Genomic DNA, 20,397 nt, shown 5'->3' with positions numbered 1-20,397 from the left:
ATATAGATAGATAGATATATATGTGGATATTATTTACTCAACTGTTTTATTCAGCTAGATTGTGAAGTGTAAGAAAGTGTCAACCAAAAAGGAAATAAAAAACCATAATTAAAATAAATCAAAACAATACACGACACTGGACATCACTGTCGCAGACCTGTCAGTTTAAACACTGCGTCATGGTGTCAAGTAATGGGCATGATGTGCAAAGGTTTCTACCTAAATCAGCAAAGTGATGTATATTTGATGAAGTAATCTTTTGGTAAGATTATTTTTATTTCCATATCGTCTCGTAATATATAAATGAAAAGGAACCAGACGATCATTATAAAGGAGACATGCTAATGTTAAAACAACATCACTACTGAGTATGTAATGTTCACTATTTCTCAGCGAACATACATTATATTTCTAGTCTATGACGATTGAACATTGGTAAAACATCAGGTAGCATTGTTTCCATCGTCTATATAATCTTTGGTTTATCTTGGTTTATTATTTTGTTTAACGTCCTATTAACAGCCAGGGTCATTTAAGGACGTGCCATGTTTAGAGGTGGAGTAAAGCCGGAGTAACCGGAGAAAAAACATCGACCTACTGTCAGTACCTGGCAACTGCCACACGTAGGTTTCGAACTCGCAACCCAGAGGTTGAGGGCTAGTGGTAAAGTGTCGCAACATCTTAACCACTTGGCCACCGCGGCCCCTACTCTAAATAATCATTTTTAATGCTATTAAAATTGAGGATCCTATCATATAAACTGAACCTTTTAAACATACGACTGTGGTTGATGCAAGCTAAGTGGTTTACACCCAGGGAAGATAAGACATTTTCATACACAGGACATTATACACAGTTTTGGCTAAGACATTTCCGTTTGTTAACAACGAGCCAGCACAACTTCTCGGAAAGTTTATGTCATTTTGGGTAAATCATGTTGATAGTAAATTTCTTAACCGATTAAAATAAAATTATTGAGTGCATCATGTCTGTTCTAGCGTGAGTTGCCTCTAAACTTGACTGAGCCTACAGGAAATGACGATTCAAATGAAAACACTATCTTCTTGTTTTAGTTCTGAGCTGACAAATGATATAACTTATAAGACAAGGAACAGTTTTATCATGGAAAAACAAGTTATGTCTTCGATCAATCTCAGAAATATACTACATATGTACAACAGTTACATGATTTTAGACTGTTAAAGGTAGGCGAAACCCTGACATTAAGGTTTGATCAAGTACTGTAATATACTTCTAAAATCCAAGAGATATCAGTTGGACAAATTCCCACGCCACATTTCCCACGCGGAAGAAAACTTTATTCCGAAACTATCTATCTATAATTGTCACTCTAAACAATCTTTAACTAAAAGATATATCAAATGACCTAAGATAGACCTCAGGTCACGTTGACCACTAGTCAGCTCCATTTGTAGGACAGAAATGTTAAGGGCTGTTTTGTGTTCAATTGGACAGATGGGTTAGATCTCGTAATAGCCCTATATAACTGATGAATCAATTGTCAAAATCACGATATTGATATCCTTTCTAAAGTTCCACAACACTCTTTCTGTCTATTCTTATATAACACTACTTTAACCTTGTATTATTAGTTTATATATATATAGATGTTAAGTCTCTACTGCCTACGTAAAGTTGCATGTCATAGTCAAAAATTGTGACTGCAATGATTTATCAAAAACATTCCATTATTGTCTAGATTTAGATATATTCATAGAGTTAAGGCTTAACCACTTTTAAGTCTATTCTGAATTAATCTGATTTGATGTTTCTTAATTGGTATCTCAAATGTCTTGTGAAATGGTGGACTGTTTATAACGTCAAAGGTGTTGGTCGTTGGCGAACGCCAAAATATGAAAGCATTGTTTAAAAGAAACAAGATATTAGTGTAAACATTGAAGATGGTGTTTATTAGGCGTCCAGCAGTCTTGGCGCGATACGATATGCGCTTAATGATTCCCAGATGTCGTAGAAACTATAATATGGCGTATATAAAGATGTGCGAAATGTATTGCATCAATCGACCACAAATTAATCCATTGTGTATTTATATAAGTTACACGTAGTCAAGTTTTACTGTATATATAGGTAATTTGTAAGTACCTAATGTAACACCTTATTAACTTAAGTATTTTATGATTAGCTATTATGTACTTTTAATAGGCACGTGCTATTTAGCCATTCCCGAAATCATATGAATAATGTTTCTCAGAAATATGAAGTATGTAAATATGAAAATAACTAAGACATAGTGATAAACATGACCATTATTGTATCTTTTCATCTTTCGCACCACTTAGATACATAATTGTTTGTTTATTAATGTGTAATGTAACTAATATGGAATGTACATTGTATTTTGAAAAATTGTGTCTTGATGAATAGGCTGATTGTCTCGAAAATGCAGCAATTCAATTGTTTGTACTGTCGTTCTTACTCTGTTTATATATTTTGTATGTATTTTCAAGTCATTCGGGAAGAGGGTATTAGGTACGCGAAAAATAAGCATACATGTATGTGACGACTAAATGATCATTTAAGGCATTTTAACCACGAATCCAGTAAACACGTGGACTAAATATTTAGTCACCAAAGCTACGAGTGGTTCCCATTTCTGGAATGACATCGACTCGGCAATGCGTGGTCCTTGATTGAGAATGTCAAAACGTATATAAATCCTTTAAATAAATACAACTACAGTAATGTTTGATTCATTTTTATATAATTATAAAACTATATCATATATATTTTGTGTACAAAAATCAAATATCACATAATTGCTTAAAAGAATCATTTTCTCGCCCAAGAATCATTCCAAAACTTAATTATTCTCTCATTCACACATTCTGATGCATCGTCTCCATCGTTTTACATACGCCCGCGTATATAAATCACCTTCCATACATTGACACTTAATGGGCAAACCGGTTTCTATGGCAACTCATTTTCTCAGTCATTCGCTTTTTAGCTCATTTTTGAATACTATCACAATTATCCAATCCACAATTTACAACGGCATACTTATTACCAAGCACCAGCTCGGTTTTCAACAAATTCTCTCAGGAAACACTTTCGCCCAAAACACTTTCAAACCTTTCCTGGACCCAAGCATGTGGCTCTTTCAGTGATGACATAAAATATAATGTGCTATGTACACTATATTCGTTTGCAAATGATGAATGAAACTTGTGTCGATTATTATATACACCCTTATCTTATATCTTAGCCATTTTGCAATACATAGTGGAAGCCATTTAACAGTAACAAACTTTTTAAAAAAGTAATAATAATAAAAAAAAAAACAGATCATAAGCAAAATAATTTCTTAAAACACTGTATCTCATTATATTAAGAATGCTCATAATAGGAAAATTGCTTCCCGGAGCAAAGAAAAACATTTTATTTAAACTTTTCTCTTCCAAAATGCGTCTGCTGATCGTGCGTTGTTTGTTATAAAGGATAGCAATAGAAAAATATGATTTGTTGAATATTTTTGCAAATGCATTTGAATAAGAGAAGTATATCAATATATACACCAGAAGTTAACATTTTGGTCACTCGTAACCGCTAAAAGGACCAGAAAACAAGTGTAAATGGACAGAAATATACAAAATCGGATTTCCTTTCCATATCGTGGTTCTTGTGTCTATTTGTACTGTAGTCGATCTACAATGTTCAACGTGTAGATGCTTTATACTCAAATTCAAGAACACCAAGCACCTCAGGCTCGGCAAGCCCATGGTGGGCCGATGACTTGTTCGCGATGACCTTGTCAAATCAATGTCATGGGTATCCCCTCAACCTCAGTCAACCGAGATAGTTCTTAATGTTTGATCTGACATGCTATCGTCGGAAATGGTCACGTACATTCACGTGACAGACGACAATGGGTGCTGTCGTCAAAATGCATGATGTACCCTGACGTACTCTCACAGGTAAGGCTGGCAGAACTGGTACACAAGCCTTTTAGAGTGTGTCGTCTTCTTGATGATTCCCTTCTTGTAGTATTGTCGGATGGACCGGCTAAGTTTGTCATAGTTCATAGCTGGACGGTTTTTCCTTTTCCCCCATAGTTTTGCTACTCGTGATGAATCCTCTATTTTGAAGATCCCTTCCTTTTGACTGACCCATTTAATGCAGTTTGAAAAATTGTCCGGATGAAGAAGTAACTCTTTCAAAAACTGCCACAGATGTATCGTCTGCTTGTGTTCAGTTTCGGCGGGAAGGCAAGCTGGAAAACACAACATTAATATTGATAGTTAAATACTTTACAGTGAATTACATACACCGCTCGAGCTAGTTTCACGATAACACGGTCAATTATATCAAGACTTGCTTTTACATTTACCTTTTCAGACATACGCAAAATATGCCGTCAGTGGGGCCACAGGCAGGGAAATTACAGTTGAATGAACAATAAAAATAACTTACGTGATGTTACACCGCAGATGTTTGAGAACTCGTCATTGTCACTCCTTTCATCGCTGTCGTCACTAGACACACTTGGTGAAGGCGACATAGCAGGAATAGGGATCCGCTCAAAGTCAGGATAAAACCTCTGATTACAGTTGAAATCTGTCGTCTGCGACATACACGGTGTATCTAATGTACATGCTGAAAAATAAAACGAAACGAAACTTATTTAAGAGAAGATTTCGCGTGTGTATATATATGTATATGGCAGTTTTTAGGGAGATTATATTAGATTTGAGCAATTTTAAATAAAATGAAATATTTCATGTTCGATGCGATTGCAGAGATCGTGCATTTAGCATGCATATTAAATAGAACAAGGTCGTTCCTCTCAGTTTCGCCGACAAACAAACGCATATGTGTGACACATTACTCTAACGCAGGGGTTGAATAAAATGGATAATTTATAGTTTGCAGTTGTGTCAACAGTGTCCTGGAACTGTATACCTACCACTTTTCCAAATTTCGAGTTGATGGTAAATGTTCGACCAAGCTGCTGGAGTTCTTATTTTGAAGTCTTCTTGTGTAAGGTTGCAGAAGTCGATTCCGTTCATTTTAAATACATTGACATCAATGGCATTTGGACAGTACTCCTGTGCCTGCCACTGCAGCCACTTCCTGACGTCATCCTGACTCCAATATCGGGGATCTGGACAACAGACAAAAATCACATGAAACAAAGGTACGATAGTATCTTATCATAACATAGCGGTAAAGCTTGATTTTAAAACTATTGCGGACACCAGTAGGGGTATTTTACTGGTTTTACAGATACGTGTTTACGTGTTGTGTTGTTGTATTGATCGTATGACAGGCGCTCTGGCCACTATAACAGTAGTAAAGAAGGGCAGCTATATGTAGATATGCGTTGTGCCAGGTAGACACAGGTAAACACTGTCGGGCCCCTAGACCTCTCTAGCGTGACACTGGTGTGTGTATTCTGTTATAATGGATGGGACCAACCCAAGATCATATCGCACATGTATAGTACACACATTTAAAACAGCACTTTAACACCCTGTGTCGGTCAATATCAAATACATATGATATGACGATATTCTTCATTTTTTGTTATCATATACATTGTGAAAGGTGCCTTACATCCCTAAGGAAATATTTTACATTTACTTTAAAGCGGATTTATTTAAAATCAGATAAGCATAAAGATAAAACCTGAAAAGTAATGTTGTACTTACTTTGATTGATTCTGAGGATTCCACATATGTGTTCAATATCCTGCTTCATCACACCAAAAACAAGTCGGGAGAGTGATTCGTCATCCTTCAACAGCATGCTGTTTTGCTGATGAAGCTGGTGTGGCGGTACATGCGCACTCATATGTTGTTCAGATCTTAATTGTTCACAAGGAGGAAAGTCCATTGGCTCTTGTTTCTCCTGTTTTATATGCACATGTTCGGGATAAAATTGTGTGTCTAAATCAGTGAAACTTTTTGGGCTGTCTGGAACACAAACTTGGTCGTGCGAGGCAGGTGTGTTAATGCAAACTTCCGACACTGGCTCCAGCATACCCAGATCGTCAACAAGTATGTTGTCAAAGCTAGACATCATTATATCACTTTGGCTCGTCATGAATGGACCCTGTGGCACCTGTTTGAAAAATAAAACACAAACTTTAAAATTTATCTTCAACATATGATATATAAATGCACGCTTGACAGGTATTAACTATTTCTAAAGACATTTCCCCCTTGACATTTGATATAGTAGATGTACAGTTTTGATATTATAATATATATTTATATTACGCGATTTCTGAGGTTAACGCTCATTTGGCACTTACCTTTTGGTCTCTGTTCTGTAAGCTGTCCTCTGTGTCCGAACAACCGGAGATGCTCTGACACATTGACAAGTAGATGTTGATATACGGGAATTCTCCTTCTGAAATGAAAAAAGAAAATGTTAGCATTGATAAATATCCTTAAAATAAAGAATTCCCAATGCATTCGAGAACAAGGAGTGTTGGCAATTATTAATTAATTTGCTCATCACATTAGTTTTTCGAAACAGTATTTTCTTCTCCACGATATATTTATACGTAACTCCATGTAAAAGATAGAAAACCTAGTTGGCGCAAATAAATATCATTTTAAAGATCCAATTAACTATTGTCATTCGCATAACAAATGCTCTATATAAGACACTATATCAAGCTCTTGCAGATTTACCTGTTTGCATGGTAAATACTACCGTTCTATTCCGATAGAGGTGATAGATCGAATGAAATTATTTTTCGTTTCGCGATTCTAAATAGCTCGAAAGTCACGTGACGTTACGATTCGGCGAATGTGTATACATAGTCAATGACAAGAAAAAAAACACTGGGCGCGAAAGGGATTTGTCGGAAGTGAGCACGATTTGTTTTGATTATCGCGAAGCTCTGAACTAGCGTATGTCGCGAAAACACCATAAGATAACTTTTGTAAACAAAGTGACATCAACTCTGTGTTAATTTTCTTTGTTTCATGTAATACCCATACCTATTATTCTGTTAATTTAGTGTTGTATACTTATTTTAACTAGTCGGAAATGTATTTTACAAAGTGTGGCGTTTGGGAATACCCATCTACTAAATCCAGATTACAGGACGCAATGTGATTGGTTAACGGATCTGTGACGATTGTATCGACTCATTGCCCCTGGTATGGAGTATAGTAAATCTAGTAGGTCAGCGGGGACAATAACTACGTGGATTTCGCAATCTATACATGCAGTGTAAACCGATGTTAAGCGGCTCGCCTTGCTATCAACAGTGTTCACTATGATATCATTCTTATATTTAGAACATCGCTTCGTTCTCGGTATTAGGGAGTAGGTATGCAAATACGAACCACATTGATTTATGTCTCTATTAAAACCTCCGTTATGTGATAATATCAATCTTAGTTTTACAAAGATGTTTCCCTCATTACTCAATCTTAAAGAAAATAAAAGTTTTGTTTGTGCTATTATATTTTATAACTACCATTGTTAATTTAATCTACTGGTACGATATGCAAATTAATTAGGCCCATTGAAGTCAGATGGAATAAAGAAACATGCCAACATGCATCACATTGTTAACACTTGTGTGTGAAGTTGGCCATTTACCAATTTTGTTTCAGGATTTTCCAGGGTTTTGTACCGGAAATCATGCCATTTTACACCCTTGCATCTCGTACATCGTAACTGTATACTATTTAGATACGTTCGATTGATATAATGTTCGGTAAATATTATAATTCTTGCATTTTGTTAGTTTTGCTATGCTTTTGATATTTTACATGCTATGCTTACAGGGTTTAACCCCTATCGTTGAGTGTTTGAATGCTGATTTGCTGATGTATGTTAATCATATAGATGGTGCGCGTAGCTATTTTATTGAAAAGAAATACGGCCTTAGAAAACATGGCATTACTCATAATTAAAATTGAATTGCTCATTAAATATAGGCTTCCAAGTGGTTAAGGTGTCCGCACACTTTAAACACAACAAACCAAACCATAGGAGTTTAAAATTAAAGTGTTTCTCTTAAATGAGAGTAATTGAATTATGTGTAGATGGACACTTAATGATCAGTGCATTCGTACCGAATACTTCAGTCTGAAATAACACTGTATAGTATCTAGTCTCGTTCAGCCTACTTAGCATGAATAGGTTCATTGGGTAACAATAAGTCACGTAGTTTGTCAAAAACAAAACATTTCATTATAGAAATAAGGCAAATATCCATAAATAACTGTCAATATTTAGCTCAGAATGTATCATGGGCCAATTCAATTCGCTGTTCCATAACTCTAACTCTGTTTTGATATATTGGATGGATACGTTACATTGGTATACTTAAAATAGGATCTTTTTTTTAAATGGGGGGGGGGGGGGGGGGGGGGGTCAGGTTACAGTGTATCCATATGCATGATTTCGTTAATGTATTTATAACCTAATTAGAATGCTTTCTTTATCCTCACGCCAAATGAAATACATATAAAATATACATTCTGATTTTTTGTTTTTTTATTATAATGTCACTTAAGGATTGAATCTTGATTTGGTCGATTTCATGGGGTCATGAATTGAGTTGCTCTTGAGACAAATTCAACATGAACTGCTTCGTAGTCAATTAAATTTGTCTCAAGAGCAACTCAATTCATGACCCCATGAAATGGACCAAATCAAGATTCAATCCTTAAATCAATCACATTATAATCCTTATTTGCCTGAAATTCATTCAAATAGTGATAAAATGTTACACAACACATTGTACTTTAAATCATTCATTCCTTATACCACCTTATCTTGATTGGTCAGTGTTTATCCCCATGCAGTATTTTCTCTCAGTTCAATTTATTGATATTAATGTTTATAAATCGTTGTGATATGGTGATCAGAGATATAACAGTATTTTATGGAAGACATTACAGTGATGGTCTAGCGACACTGGTCACGGTTCACCCGTATATGTAATTACTATGTGACTGAGTTAAATGATCTATGATAACATGTCGGGATTGTCCCCCGAGTCTCCCACTTCATCTTATTTTCCTTTTGACTGCGAGTTTTGTTGACACGATTTTGTTAATAATTAACAGGTGTTCATTGATATGTTAAATATGCAAATCCTAATTTAATGTTGAACCGGGTAAACACAATTAGTAAATTTGCACCAATTAATATAGACGAGTCTCGTGGTGTCAGACTATTGTACTAAACCACTGCTGGTCATACGAATGGGATGCACTTTGTCAGCGTTAGATTCGTCAAGCAATATGGCCGCCCTAATGCATGATAATAAATGTAATGTTGTTGAGTTCTGAAGCTTGGTCACTGATCGTGACTCTATTAAATTGCGGGCGTTACATATATTTTAATTTCTTTAAGTCGGGGTTCCTTTCTGTATAACGAAATAGAAAAGAAAAAAAAACACACTGCCCGAGAAGGGTAACCAAGTTTTTTTCTCGCTTTAGATCAATGTCATCTGGGCTGTGTACATGATATTGAAGTAATACCATTTTTACTTTATATAGACATCATTGTACAGTGGAACTTCTAAACTAAGTATTGGGACTGATGGCCACTGTACCAGTTAAGCCAAAGTCAGGCACTTTGCGTCTATCACGACGTTTGGAGTCTGGGCGCTGACACCGCCAGTTGACCCGCACACTGTACCCTGTACACGTCAGTATATTTTGTAATATGTTATGAAGGAAAACTAGTGCAGGTGTGTCTAAAGACCACCAGGAATATATGTAACAACATTTGCTAGCCTCCAACAGATGTAACAACTCCAAAGGCCAGTGTTTGAACAGCATTGAATCGGTCAGTCCGCTGAATGACGAATTTGTTTTAATGTAGTTTCCGTGAATGCTTATCATTTTTGCTGCAACCAAAGTGTTTTTTATACCATACAATGTTGTTATATCTTCCTAATGATAATATAAGAAGATTAAACATTCATTTATAGACATAGATTCTCAAAATATTAACATAATTATTTCCATTGTGCAACACCATAATTACACCCATCGTACATTAATATCCATATGTAATAAGACTCGCTATGTAATGAATAATTAGATCCATATTATTTACATACTTTATGTATTGTATATTAAGATGAATATCTATTACGTATCACCATGATGTTATTTCATGTAAATCTACTATGCTATTCACACACACATATATGCCGTATTGATTGCATGTTCTTGATTAGGATCAATATATGACAATTTGACAAGATAAGATTTCATAAGATTTGTTTTACACTTGAATATTTAAACCCGGAAGATGGCATTTCTGGATCGATTGTTGACCACTTTACCAACGTTATGCTTCATACAGGAATTGATGAGAAATTTATATATATATGTAGTATATAATGAATTTAAACTAACATGTTACGAAAGTTAATAAAAAGAGACCTTAAATCTGGCAAAAACAAGGAATAACCAGTCGTAAATCAAAAACGTAATTATGAACAAAAGAAGGATTCACAAGGACTCTTGACAAGCATCAGAGTCAATTCCCCTGGTTTGTCGATCAACTCTATGTAAAATCTAAGTGATTTCTACTCCATTGTTTACCAAAAGATATAGTGAATGTGCCAATGGCAGTATAATTACAACACATTCCTCAAGGAAACATTGTCACCATACAGGTGGTCTTTATTAATCCTAGTTTTGTGTAAATACTCAACGTCACGTAAATCGTGATAATGGGAACACGTCCATGAATACCGTCTGTAATATGTAAATACCGTAGGTTGCTTTTTGGAGAACGATGTTCCGGAGATAAGTTAAACTGATGTTCATCATTTAAATATATTTTAGGTTTATGAGAGTTGATAGGTATAAGTAGTTCGATTTTCTTATAATATAACTAAAAACAAGTTTTATCGTTACGATGCTTGATATTCATATGTGGTCGAACGTACCTCTCGGGAGATTAAATGTTTCAGTTTCAGCCAAAAACAAATTTACAAAAACTATATAAAAAAAAAAAGAAGAAAAAACAAAAACAAAAAAAAAAACCCAGAAAAACCTGTAATAGTGACTGTCACGTATCACCTAGAATCGAGTGAATATATTATGTCTGTGGCGATGCGACCACACGATTTGTAACGACACCACCACGGTCCCCCGTGCCGCTCCACAAATTGACGTTGCACAATCACGAAATCGTTACTTTAATTATCTTGTAATTCAGCAAATATTTCATTTTTTACTGTTGAAACTACGAAGAGTTTAACATCACACAACACCCATTATGTAAAACCGTTATCTATATTCTACTTAATAACGAAGTATCCTTGATTTAACCCAGATCGACGAAATATCAAAATGGACAGAACGAGGATATTATATTTAAACTTATGGCATTGTGTAATAATTTACAATGTCATATGCAAAACCTGACTGGATAGTCTGAACCATTTTCTTCGGGCTGGTGGAGTAAATATGTAGAAATTAAATAACACAACCAAAATGACATTTAAAGAGGCTTACCCGCAGACGGACCGGTAAACGGCACATCTCCGATCACTAAATAAACTTCAGTACACGTTTCTATGTGACAAAATTAGAGGCTTTCCGACTTTATTTCTTGAAAACAATTACAGAATATGTATTTAAAAGACGTTTTAAAACTCAACCTGAGAGGGAAATGTATGGAATATAACGGCAAATCTTCTTTGTAAATCGCCGCTGCCTTTGAAGTTATCACTGTGCGGCACTGTGCACGTGCTTGTTTCTTTGATGTGTCAATCAAATTAGACTCCACTTTATAGCGGGGACTTATTGCGGGTTGCGATTATAAATAAATAATATTTATAAAAAAATGAGGTTTTAATATCACTTTTCAGCGTTTTAATAAGGAAAATAAAATGAAAAACTCAACAATCTGTCATGTGTAAAAAATCTTTTTCTATAAGCCAATTTTTCTGATCTCTCTGCGGGCAAGCCTCTTTAAGGGTATGACATTTCGATGACAACACCGACAATTTTATCAGACCAGCGGCTAATGTGAGCATACTAGCACTGACATATGTAGTGTTCGAGATGGTTATAAAATACACACTGTTTTCGAACTTGGTGTCAATTAGTAACTTGATAGAGACGAAACGTCCTAAAAAGTCAGTCGAGTCTATTACTATCTAGGACACTACACACATTGGTTGTGCATACTGACTGCTTATATCTCTCCTGATGTTACAAAATATCGGAATATTGACCTGTAATTAGAGCTGAAATAAACACTGAAAGCAAGATAAACAAAACGTGTTACCCAGTATGGATACTGTGTCGGAGTACTGAGGGAAATAGTCTCCATATGATTTTCTTGCATAAATCTTTGATGGCGATTCTAATAAATACTTGTCTGTTGTTTTGATGTCATGGGTTATGTAAGACATCAAATGTTTTATCTCCCAACAGGTGAACGATATGAATAAGAAGGGGAGGGGGAATCAACACTCGATGTTTTACGAAGTGAGGACACAAAAAATAAATATAAACTTTTAGAGGTAAACAAACGTTTATCTCTATAATAAGCTGTATGTACCGTTAAATACTAGTTCATATATTCATAGCTCGAATGAATGAAATTTCCAAGCTAACATTATTTTTTAAAATGCGTTGAAAGTTGGGGTAATAAATGTTATATGGTTTTATCGCAACTTGAGCTAAAACCCCCTTACATTTCAATATGAGCTTGTTTACAGGACGTCTAGCCCTCCTGTCAGTCATTTATAGTATAAACATACATTTCTCAGAAGCAGACTATTTTCCTGGACACCCGCACCTTGTAACAATGCTAGCATAGACCCAGTTTTCCTTTCATTCACAAATATCGACCAGATCATCAGACACATAATGTACTTAGTAAACTCTGGGAGATAAACACTAGCCAAGGCCACTACGGTCAACATTCCAGTGGCGCTGGGTACGGGGACTCCCGATAGACGACATACAAATATGTCACAAAGATAAAACGTTTGCACTCCATGTTGTGTTAGGTAATGTGGACATAAATCATTTTATCGAATTTCAACCTGCTACAATAAACTTTTCGATAGCAAAATATGACCATCGTGAAAGACAGCAATAGACTACCAAAAGCTGCTAGATTTTTTTTACAAATCAGTAATGGAATAAATCCATATCTCTCAAACAAATCATACAAAGGAGACATGAACACATCTTTAAATAACCACAAATGTGTTGCTGACACAGGTAATATGTATATAATCACACATACAGGTATGGTGTATCATCACATTTACAGGTATGTTGTATCATAACACATACAGGTATGGTATATCATCACATATACAGGTATGGTGTATCATCACACATACAGGTATGGTATATCATCACATATACAGGTGTGGTGTATCATCTCACATACAGGTATGGTATATCATCTCACATACAGGTATGGTGTATCATCTCACATACAGGTATGGTGTATCATCATACATACAGGTGTGGTGTATCATCACACATACAGGTATGGTGTATCATCACACATACAGGTATGGTGTATCATCACACATACAGGTATGGTGTATCATCACACATACAGGTATGGTGTATCATCACACATACAGGTATGGTGTATCATCACAAATACAGGTATGGTGTATCATCACACATACAGGTATGGTGTATCATCACACATACAGGTATGGTGTATCATCACACATATAGGTGTGGTGTATCATCACACATACAGGTGTGGTATATCATCACATATACAGGTGTGGTGTATCATCTCACATACAGGTATGGTATATCATCTCACATACAGGTATGGTGTATCATCTCACATACAGGTATGGTGTATCATCATACATACAGGTATGGTGTATCATCACACATACAGGTATGGTGTATCATCACACATACAGGTATGGTGTATTATCACACATACAGGTATGGTGTATCATCACAAATACAGGTATGGTGTATCATCACACATACAGGTATGGTGTATCATCACACATACAGGTATGGTGTATCATCACATATATAGGTGTGGTGTATCATCAAACATACAGGTATGGTGTATCATCACACATAGAGGTATGGTGTATCATCACACATACAGGTATGGTGTATCATCACACATACAGGTATGGTGTATCATCACACATATAGGTGTGGTGTATCATCACACATACAGGTATGGTGTATCGTCACACATACAGGTATGGTGTGTCATAACACACACAGGTGTGGTGTATCATCTCATATACAGGTGTGGTGTATCATAACACACACAGGTGTGGTGTATCATCACACACACAGGTATGGTGTATCATTACACATACAGGTATGGTGTATCATCACACATACAGGTATGGTGTATCATCACACATATAGGTGTGGTGTATCATCACACATACAGGTATGGTGTATCATCACACATACAGGTATGGTGTATCATCACATATACAGGTATGGTGTATCATCACACATACAGGTATGGTGTATCATCACACATATAGGTATGGTGTATCATCACACATACAGGTATGGTGTATCATCACACACACAGGTGTGGTGTATCATCACATATACAGGTTTGGTGCATCATCACACACACAGGTATGGTATATCATCACATATACAAGTATGGTGTATCATCACACACACAGGTATGGTGTATCATCACATTTACAGGTATGGTGTATCATCACACACACAGGTGTGGTATATCATCACATATACAGGTATGGTGTATCATCACACACACAGGTATGGTTATCATCTCACATACAGATATGGTGTACCATCACATATACAGGTATGGTGTATCATCACACACACAGGTATGGTGTATCATCACATTTACAGATATGGTGTATCATCACATTTACAGGTATGGTGTATCATCACAAATACAGGTATGGTGTATCATCACATATACAGGTATGGTGTATCATCACATTTACAGGTATGGTGTATCAGGTATGGTATATCATAACACATACAGGTATGGTGTATCAACAGACATACAGGTATGGTGTATCAACAGACATACAGGTGTGGTGTATGAACACATATACAGGTATGGTGTATCAACAGACATACAGGTATGGTGTATCAACAGACATACAGGTATGGTGTATCAACACATATACAGGTGTGGTATATCAACAGACATACAGGTATGGTGTATCAACAGACATACAGGTATGGTGTATCATAACACATACAGGTATGGTGTATCATCACGCATACAGGTATGGTGTATCATCACACACACAGGTATGGTGTATCATAACACATACAGGTATGGTGTATCAACAGACATACAGGTATGGTGTATCATCACACATACAGGTATGGTGTATCAACAGACATACAGGTATGGTGTATCATCTCACACAAAGGTATAGTTATCATCTCACACACAGGTATGGTGTATCATCACACATACAGGTGTGGTGTATCATCTCACATACAGGTATGGTGTATCATCTCACATACAGGTATGGTGTATCATCACACACACACCCCCACCCACACACACACAGGTATGGTATGTCATAACATATACAGGTATGGTATATCATCACACATACAGGTATGGTGTATCAACACACATACATGTATGGTGTATCACCACACATACAGGTATGGTGTATCATCACACATACAGGTGTGGTGTATCATCTCACACACAGGTGTGGTGTATCATCTCACATACAGGTGTGGTGTATCACAACACACACAGGTGTGGTGTATCATCACACATACAGGTATGGTGTATCATAACACACACAGGTGTGGTGTATCATCTCATATACAGGTGTGGTGTATCATAACACACACAGGTGTGGTGTATCATCACACACACAGGTATGGTGTATCATCACACATACAGGTATGGTGTATCATCACACATACAGGTATGGTGTATCATCACACATATAGGTGTGGTGTATCATCACACATACAGGTATGGTGTATCATCACACATAGAGGTATGGTGTATCATCACACATACAGGTATGGTGTATCATCACACATACAGGTATGGTGTATCATCACACATATAGGTGTGGTGTATCATCACACATACAGGTATGGTGTATCATCACACATGCAGGTATGGTATGTCATAACACATACAGGTATGGTGTATCATCACACATATAGGTATGGTGTATCATCACACATATAGGTGTGGTGTATCATCACACATACAGGTATGGTGTATCATCACACAAACAGGTATGGTGTATCATAACACATACATGTATGGTGTATCATAACACATACAGGTATGGTGTATCATCACACATACAGGTATGGTGTATCATAACACATACAGGTATGGTGTATCATCACATATACAGGTATGGTGTATCATCACACATACAGGTATGGTGTATCATCACACATATAGGTATGGTGTATCATCACACATACAGGTATGGTGTATCATAACACACACAGGTGTGGTGTATCATCACATATACAGGTTTGGTGCATCATCACACACACAGGTATGGTATATCATCACATATACAAGTATGGTGTATCATCACACACACAGGTATGGTGTATCATCACATTTACAGGTATGGTGTATCATCACACAACAGGTGTGGTATATCATCACATATACAGGTATGGTGTATCATCACACACACAGGTATGGTATATCATCTCACATACAGATATGGTGTACCATCACATATACAGGTATGGTGTATCATCACACACACAGGTATGGTGTATCATCACATTTACAGATATGGTGTATCATCACATTTACAGGTATGGTGTATCATCACAAATACAGGTATGGTGTATCATCACATATACAGGTATGGTGTATCATCACATTTACAGGTATGGTGTATCATCATATTTACAGGTGTGGTGTATCATCACATTTACAGGTGTGGTGTATCATCACATATACAGGTATGGTGTATCATCACATATACAGGTATTGTGTATCATCACATATAAAGGTATGGTGTATCAGGTATGGTATATCATAACACATACAGGTATGGTGTATCAACAGACATACAGGTATGGTGTATCAACAGACATACATGTGTGGTGTATGAACACATATACAGGTATGGTGTATCAACAGACATACAGGTATGGTGTATGAACACATATACAGGTGTGGTATATCAACAGACATACAGGTATGGTGTATCAACAGACATACAGGTATGGTGTATCATAACACATACAGGTATGGTGTATCATCACACATACAGGTATGGTGTATCATCACACACACAGGTATGGTGTATCATAACACATACAGGTATGGTGTATCAACAGACATACAGGTATGGTGTATCATCACACATACAGGTATGGTGTATCAACAGACATACAGGTATGGTGTATCATCTCACACAAAGGTATAGTTATCATCTCACACACAGGTATGGTGTATCATCACACATACAGGTGTGGTGTATCATCTCACATACAGGTATGGTGTATCATCTCACATACAAGTATGGTGTATCATCACACACACACCCCCAACCACACACACACAGGTATGGTATGTCATAACATATACAGGTATGGTGTATCATCACACATACAGGTATGGTGTATCAACACACATACATGTATGGTGTATCACCACACATACAGGTATGGTGTATCATCTCACATACAGGTATGGTGTATCATCTCACATACAGGTATGGTGTATCATCACACATATAGGTGTGGTGTATCATAACACATACAGGTGTGGGGTATCATCACACATACAGGTATGGTGTATCATCACACATACAGGTGTGGTGTATCATCTCACACACAGGTGTGGTGTATCATCGCACATACAGGTGTGGTGTATCATCACACACACAGGTGTGGTGTATCATCACACATACAGGTATGGTGTATCATCACACAAACAGGTGTGGTGTATCATCTCATATACAGGTGTGGTGTATCATAACACACACAGGTGTGGTGTATCATCACACACACAGGTATGGTGTATCATTACACATACAGGTGTGGTGTATCATTACACACACATGTATGGTGTATCATCACACATACAGGTATGGTGTATCATCACACATACAGGTATGGTGTATCATCACACATACAGGTGTGGTGTATCAACAGACATACAGGTATGGTGTATCATCACATATACAGGTATGGTGTATCAACAGACATACAGGTATGGTGTATCATCACATATACAGGTATGGTGTATCAACAGACATACAGGTATGGTGTATCAACAGTACAGGTATGGTGTATTAACACGCAGTACACTATTTACAGGAACTTGTCAGCCTCTTCTACCAGCCGCCACTTTAACAGCTACCAGTGACTTAATCAATTTCGCGAACTAGTAGTATGACTTATGGTTACTAAGCAAGAACTTTGTAGAACAGCTTACCATCTGCTAACAAGGAGTCGAAAACCATGGCGAAATTCATGGAGATTACAACTCCCCTCCCTAGGTCTGCTGTTTAGAAATTCTCACGCAGTAGGCCTGTATATATCTTTATCTATTAATTTGAGTAGATAACTTATATGTTGTATATTTGTAGCAATTTTAATATCATTGTTTCCTGTAATGATTTAAAAAAAAAAAAATCTTAGGCATCGCGTCCATCGATTTCTACTATGCAATTATTAATCAAATACAAACATGAACCAACTTCACTATCTATCTTACCCTGAAGACAATATATATCTTCGAAGAGATAAATAGCCAGTATCCGGTCCTTAAAATGGCAGGAAATGCAACGGATTTCCAAAGTGTCCTGGAAACGCCTCTCGGAAACACGTACTTTTACTGAGTGTGTTTTTATTTATTTTTATTTTTCTATCTATTCTGAATTTTCCACATATCTTTCTTGGAGATTTTGTTACTCCCCTACCTGTGAAAATGATGTGGAGGGGGAGGGGGAGGGGGACTGTCGCGTTGTTCGTTACACCAACGTTTGACAGTGCTTTAGCGGCTTCATTCCTTGAAGGATTTTGATCTAACTTCAATTAATGATGCACGATCATAATATCTCGGACACGGATTTGGGGTCATTAGGTCACTGTTACTATTATTAGTGGGGCCGGTAGAAGTAACCCATTGGTTAAACAGTACCCAGTAGGCTTGTTCAGTAATTGGTTCATGACGTTGTGTTTTTGTACGGTGTTGAGCTCAAATTTGTCTTTCTTTGTAAATTTTTAAAACGTCCAAACAGCGAAAATATTGAAGTTCAGCTAAGAAACATATCATATGTCTGTTGTCTATATTCCTTGGTATAATCCAATGTAAAATTGCGCCGTGGTACCTTGTTGATTATAACCTATTCGCAAGGCCAGAGAGCTTTGACGAACTAACCGCAATATAAACCGCTCGGCTAGAGAGAATTTCTCTTTAGCTCGATGGGTCGAGCGTACTAACGGACGCGCTAAAAAATAAAGATATCAACGATCCCTGTTACAACAACTATATAATTATGAAAAGCTTCCGTTTTAAACTAAAGTATTGTTTTTGATAAAAAGAAAAAATCCGCTCAGTTTAAAAACTTTGCTATGAAGGAAACTGAAACGAGCATTAAAGTCTTAATGTTGATAAAAAAAAAAAAAACATGCTTGTCAGAATGTAGAATAAAAAACCCCAAACATAGGAGTTAAAGGCTATAATGTCTAGTACTATGTATGTCGATTAGCACTTTGTATAAAGTTAGTTTTGTATTATATAATCCTTACAATAGATCGCGACAAGGTCCTGGTACATACAGCTATAACAACAATTAATCAACAGTAAACAGTAGACTGTTTCAGTTAACGCCCCGATATAAACTCAATATAATTGATGTCTACTTGCGTAGCAATACAATACTTGTGATTCAAACTACTAACTTTAATATCAGTTTGACAATAGATAGGTAATCCTTTAAGTATCATCTGTCCTCAAAGTAATTAAACTACCTAATATGAAATAACCGAATTAGTTCGGTGATTTGTTCCTTTATTAATATATTGATAATATCATGTTGGGTATTTTTTTAAATAAAACTGATTCATGAGTATGGTAGTGACATAAAACAAGAGAATACATGTTGGATCGTCGAATGTCCGTCTCGTTGATCTTACTAATCGACTAGGAAGTACGTTATAGGTCTGAAGGTATTTATTTATACATGTAACAGGGCGTTGTCGCGTCCGTATCTATTCGCACCCAAAAACAATGTCAGCGCGCGCTACCCCTTCACTTGGTGACGTCAAGCTGAGGAAATACCGGACACTTTTGAAATATTTTTCCTCTACTAGTATATAAATGAGATAAAGATGTGTTATCGTGCTTTGAGTCTATCTTATGCTAAACAATCAATAAAATTAATTCTATGTATTACAAGACAGGAATGTGTGGTTT

The 20,397-nt window shown here is 36.4% G+C and overlaps 1 protein-coding gene across 1 annotated transcript; it reads right to left on the bottom strand.

The window, feature by feature from the left end:
• Positions 1 to 2,721: 2,721 nt before the first annotated feature.
• On the bottom strand, positions 2,722 to 6,808 carry LOC117335802 (SAM pointed domain-containing Ets transcription factor-like). The gene is made up of 6 exons (XM_033895996.1): positions 6,681 to 6,808; positions 6,296 to 6,393; positions 5,691 to 6,102; positions 4,946 to 5,143; positions 4,453 to 4,635; positions 2,722 to 4,252 (listed from the first exon to the last, which is right to left on the bottom strand). Exons 1-6 carry the CDS (start codon positions 6,688 to 6,690, stop codon positions 3,951 to 3,953), a joined length of 1,203 nt encoding a protein of 400 aa, XP_033751887.1. The 5' UTR covers positions 6,691 to 6,808; the 3' UTR covers positions 2,722 to 3,950.
• Between the last annotated feature and the right edge of the window lie 13,589 nt (positions 6,809 to 20,397).

Source organism: Pecten maximus, chromosome 10 (genome assembly GCF_902652985.1).
Source record: "Pecten maximus chromosome 10, xPecMax1.1, whole genome shotgun sequence".
Lineage (NCBI taxonomy): Eukaryota > Metazoa > Mollusca > Bivalvia > Pectinida > Pectinidae > Pecten > Pecten maximus.
The sequence above is the reverse complement of the archived record's forward strand: the minus strand, read 5'-3'. Positions and strand labels throughout refer to the sequence as shown.